This window comes from Berghia stephanieae, chromosome 10 (genome assembly GCF_034508935.2).
Source record: "Berghia stephanieae isolate SIO BIC M18660-M18661 chromosome 10, UCSD_Bste_1.3, whole genome shotgun sequence".
Lineage (NCBI taxonomy): Eukaryota > Metazoa > Mollusca > Gastropoda > Nudibranchia > Aeolidiidae > Berghia > Berghia stephanieae.
Window position 1 is genome coordinate 29,708,701 of NC_088369.1, and position 5,863 is coordinate 29,714,563.

The following is a 5,863-nucleotide window of genomic DNA, read 5'->3' on the forward strand; positions in this document are numbered from 1 at the left end:
TTGTTGATTTAGCGGTGATCAGTTTTGTTATGTAGTAGTATGTTCTAATTGCGTGTATGTTTGTGTGTGTGTGTATGTTTGTGTGTGTGTTGTGTGTGGTGTATACATGTGTGTGTGTGTGTGTTGGCATTTTTCAGCAAATCGTGGCATTCATAGTGATACTATTCACTTGATCACATGAAGGTATTTCAGTCGCCATTTTGATTCTTTTTTAATATTAGGGTTAGCTCGAGAGGTTAGTCATAAGTGTTATTAAATGTGCTAGGGTCTTTGTTTTTCCATAAGTTAAGTAAAGGGGAGACATTCCGAAAGCTCCTACATCCCCAGTATTCTTTAAATTTGTATTTTCACCGTTGATATTTTGTCAGGCATTTATTTATTCAGTTTGTCATTATATAGAAGTATTTTAAAAACTCTAGAACAAACCTTGATAGATTTGTAAAAGTTTAAAATTTCCTAATTTGACCATTGTTTTGATTTTCGGCCGCCATTGTGATTTGTTAAGTATTGAAAGGTAGTGCAAAGCAGTCCGAGAGTTGTTTTTTTTTTCCATTAGGGTTAGCTCGAGAGGTTAGTCAAGTGTTATTAAAGGTGCTAGGGTGTTTGTTTTTCCATAAGTTAAGTAAAGGGGAGACATTCCGAAAGCTCCTACATCCCCAGTATTCTTTAAATTTGTATTTTCACCTTTGATCTTTTGTCAGGCGTCTATTTATTCAATTTGTCATCATTTTTTCTATTAGGGTTAGCTCGAGATCGGAGGGTTTTTTTTTTCATATAAGGGTTAGTCATAAGTCTTACTAAAGTGCTAGGGTGTTTGTTTTTCCTATTGGGGTTAATTAAAGGTACTAGGTTGAATTTTTCTTTGGGTTAGTTGAAGGAATATATTATTAAAGTTGTTTCCCTTTGTAGGGGCTTTCGAAAGGCCTCCCAAGTAAAGCGTGGTAAAGACTTGGAACGTATTGATATAAATATCTACTGACTGATAAACGAAAATCATGCCGAATAAAGCATGGCAGCGACGACAAGCACGTCGATTAAAATATACATCTTATCGTAATCAAGCTAATCAAGAAAGTGATTCAGGCCGATGTGTACGCCAAGCTGAAGAACCACACAGTATTGACGTAGAAGTAGTTCACATTCAAGGTCAAGAAGAAACTCATGTCTTATCTCCACTTCAAACTCGAACCAGAACTAGATCTACTAATACTACTACGACTACTACTTCCGCTACTTCTACTACTAATACTAATAATACAGAAACTGCTCCTCAACAAAATGTAGTTCAAATAGTGGAAATTACATCAGCTGCAGATCAAGAACAGGATACAACTAAATTACCTCTTATCTCACCACACAACACAGGACGCATGAACAAAGTTTGTCGTTTTTGTTCAGCAAAACTATGGCACGGTGGATCAACCTCGCTATGCTGTGCCAACGGGGAAGTATCACTAGCACCTTTACAACCCCTTCCGGATAATATAAAGAGTCTTTACACGGGTAACGACACAAATTCTAAGCATTTTCGAGAACACATCCGTGGTTACAATTCTATGTTTGCATTCGCCTCCTTGGGTGTACACGAAGATTTCTTGCCTCCTGGGATATACTGTTTCCGAGTTAGTGGTACCGTCTACCATAGAATAGGTCATATTCAACCCAACAGTGATAATGATAGACCAAAATTTGCCCAACTTTACATTTATGACACTGAACACGAAATTCAAACTAGGCTTTTTTGGAATAGAAGTCTTAATACTGATATTTTGACAACTATATCTACCATCATGGCTACTGTTAGTCCCTTTGTTGAATTATATAAGCATGTCGCTGCAGCTATTGACGATGCTGGAGATCAAGGGAAGGATATTAGAATGGTGCTGCGAGCAGATTCATCAAAAGATCCCCGTAGATATAATTTACCGACTGCTTCAGAAGTTGCTGTTTTACTCCCAAATAACCCTATAAACTGTAGTAACCGGAGGTATATACCGCAAATCAGATGACCATCCAAACCAACAGTCAATTATGCGTATCAGTGAAACACATCCTCACTTTGATCCGTTGCATTATGTGCTCTTCTTTCCAAAAGGAGAAGAAGGTTGGGTGCCCAACATTAAATTCAACAGAAAGCGAACCGGTCAGGTCAGTCCATCATTATTTTATGCTTATCGACTTATGGAGAGAGATCGTTTTAATGTAATCTTGCACAGAGGTCGTCTCCTGCAACAATATTGTGTTGATCAGTATGCTAAAGTTGAAGAGCAACGCCTGCAATACATTCGATTTAATCAACAGTCATTACGAGCAGAATTGTATCAAGGACTGGTGGATGCAGTGTACCGAGGTGACGCACATGGAGCTACAGTAGGGACCAAAATTGTTTTACCATCTTCATTCACAGGGGTCCAAGAAACATGCTCCAATTATACCAAGATGCAATGTCAATTGTTCGCAGATATGGTAAACCAGACTTATTCCTTACTGTGACCTGTAATCCATGTTGGCCAGAGATAACAAATGAACTGCATTCACAACAAACAGCTGCAGACCGACCAGATTTAGTCGCAAGGGTCTTTAAAATGAAATTAGGGGCATTGATGGAAGAGATAATTAAAAAAGAACTTTTTGGCAAAGTCTTAGCATATGTGAAGGTCATTGAATTTCAAAAGAGAGGCCTGCCACATTCTCACATCCTGATTATCCTTCATCGCAGTGCCAAACCCATAACTACTCAAGATATTGATAGGTTGGTGTGTGCAGAAATTCCACAAAACAAAACATTACAGAATTTAGTTTCAAAACACATGATGCATGGTCCCTGTGGCCTGGCCAATCCCAACAGTCCATGCATGAAAGATGGCAAGTGTTCCAAGAGATTTCCAAAATCATTCAGTGAGACGACACTTATCCCCTGTATCCGAGACGTAATGATTTAAAATCAATCTTCAAAAGAGGAATTGCCCTTGACAATAGATGGGTTGTCCCATATAACCCGTATCTCCTCAGCAGATATATGGCACATATCAATCTTGAGGTGTGCAACAACATAAAAGCGGTGAAATACATGTATAAGTATGTGTACATAGGACATGATAGAGTCATGGTAGAATTCCAAGGGGAACAAGATGATGAAATTAGGAGATTTGTTGATGCACGTTATGTTTCAGCAAGTGAATCTTGCTGGAGATTATTCCAATTTGACATGCAAGACCGATACCCGGCAGTCCAACGTTTAGCTTTGCACTTGGAAAACCAACAGTCTGTAACTTACAGAGAAGGGCATGCGGAAAAAGCTGTAAGGAGACTGAAAGACACCACACTAACAGCATGGTTTAAGGAGAATGCAATAAACCCTGAGGGTAATACTCTACTGTATACTAATATGCCGGAACATTACACGTGGGATAGTAGAACGTGCATTTGGAAGAAGAGACAGAGAAACCGCCTGGCAATCGGTAGAATGTACAGCGCCCATCCAGCAGAAGGGGAGCGCTTCTTTCTTAGATTATTGCTGCAGCATGTAAGGGGAGAAAAATCATTTGAAGACCTAAAGAGATCAGAAGTAGGAACATTACACCATACTTTTCGACAGGCCGCGTCTGCTATGGGTTTATTGGAGGACGATGATGAGTGGATAAACTGCATGGCAGAATCAGCATTTGCTGCCTCAGCAAGTCAACTCCGACAGCTTTTTGTCACGATTTTGAACTTTTTCAACCCCACAGATCCTTTTTCCTTATGGAATACTTTTCAAGACCAGCTAGCTGAAGATTATTCTCATGTTGAAAGTACGACTGCTGAAGCTTGCGTTAGTAAGACACTTGAAGACGTTAACAGGCTTCTTATGATTCACAATAGATCATTAAAAGATTATCAACTGCCTGTCAAGTATGGGATCCAAATGAGCAACGACAAATTGCTCACAGTCGAAAAATGAAGATGAATCATGACCAACAGTTAGCATTTACTGCCATTTTGGCAGCATTGACGTACCTGAACAAGACCGGGTGAATAATGTCTTCTTCATCGATGGCCCTGGTGGAACTGGCAAAACCTATGTATATAACACGCTGCTTGCAGAAATCAGAGGTCGAGGACTTTCAGCTACACCTGTTGCATCATCTGGAATTGCTGCAGAATTATTGCACGGTGGTAGAACAGCACATTCAACGTTCAAAATTCCAATTCCAATAACGGATAACAGCACCTGTAGCATCAGCCGCCAATCAGACACAGCTCAGTTACTGAAGAGTAGTTCTCTCATAATTTGGGATGAAGCACCTATGATGGACAGGCGTGTGTTTGAATGTGTGAGCAGGACATTTTGTGACATAACAGGCAGTTCAAAACCTTTTGGGGGCAAAGTGGTTGTACTTGGAGGGGATTTTCCGCAAATTCTACCTGTTGTTAACAAAGGAAGTGAATCCGATATATTAAGTGTCACACTTAACAATTCAATTATTTGGAATTTTGTCACCATTTTTCACCTGAACAAGAACATGAGGGTTACTGATGACAATAACTGTTTTGCAAATTGGCTTCTCCGCATCGGAAATGGTACACAGACGGTTTTCAGCGAAATAGGAAAGTATTCTGTTAAATTACCTAAAGCGCTATACCTTCCTGAAAATGACCCAGAATGCTTGATAAATGCTGTATACAATGATTTGAATCTGAACTTTGCGGATGAACGTTATCTATCAGAGAGAGCAATTTTGACTACAACCCATGAAAATGCTGACAAAATAAATGCAGCCGTTCTGTCCAGGTTGACCTCATCAACTAAACAAATTTATCGCAGTGCTGATTCCATTCAAAGTGACTCTGACATCAACTTATACCCGATTGAATTCTTCAACGAACTTACACCTCCCGGACTTCCTCCACATGCATTACATTTGAAAGCCAACACGTCAGTCATGCTGCTTAGAAATATAATTCCTAAATCAGGCCTCCTAAATGGCACCCGTTTGTTAATAATTAAATTAGGTTCAAAAGTATTAGAAGCCAAGATAATAACCGTTAGTAGAGCTGGCGACATAGTGTTTATCCCTAGAAACAATCTGACGACAACAACGGATTCAGGCTTACCATTTATTCTAAATAGAAGACAGTTTCCGGTACAATTGTCATATGCAATGACAATTAACAAGTCTCAGGGGCAGACATTAAGCAAGGTGGGGATTTTCTTACCACAACCGGTATTCACACACGGACAACTGTATGTTGCTGTGTCACGGGTCAGAGGCTATAGTGGCTTACACTTCATGTTGGGCCACACAGAAAAATCAACCGAAGATATACCAAATTACACAGACAACGTTGTTTACCAATCTGCCCTCATTAAATGATGGTGAGTACAGTATCGAATGAAAATAGTTCTTTCCCCGCGAAATTGCGGGCTTTTTACTAGTATATATATATATATATATATATATATATATATATATATATATATATATATATAATATTATATATGTATGTATGTATGATGTACGTATGCATGTATGTATATTTCCTATCTTCATTTTCCACTCTGTTGGGGATGAAGCAGACGACGACCTGCTGAAACAGGGCTATATGTGCAGAATGAGGTGAGAAATAAATAAGAATTTTGGCTTCTTTAAATAGTTGAGCACTCTTAAGATCCGCACATCAATCTCTGACAATGTACACACACACACACACACACACACACACACACACACACATATATATATATATATATGTGTGTGTGTGTGTGTGTGTGTGTTGTGTGTCTGTGTGTTAGTAGGTGTATACGTGTGTGTGTGACGAATCTTTTCAAAACCGTTTCATGAGATGGATTGATTGAAACTAAAATGGTCCAATTTGAGAT

General features: G+C 39.1%; 2 protein-coding genes across 2 annotated transcripts; both read left to right on the forward strand.

The window, feature by feature from the left end:
• Positions 1–1,370: 1,370 nt before the first annotated feature.
• On the forward strand, positions 1,371–2,942 carry LOC144980631 (uncharacterized). Its single transcript, XM_078928311.1, has 2 exons — positions 1,371–1,987; positions 2,408–2,942. The coding sequence occupies exons 1-2, from the start codon at positions 1,371–1,373 to the stop codon at positions 2,940–2,942; spliced, it is 1,152 nt and encodes a 383-aa protein (XP_078784437.1).
• A 164-nt stretch (positions 2,943–3,106) lies between these two features.
• On the forward strand, positions 3,107–3,943 carry LOC144980632 (uncharacterized). Its single transcript, XM_078928312.1, has one exon. The coding sequence runs from the start codon at positions 3,107–3,109 to the stop codon at positions 3,941–3,943; it is 837 nt and encodes a 278-aa protein (XP_078784438.1).
• The last annotated feature ends 1,920 nt before the right edge of the window (positions 3,944–5,863 follow it).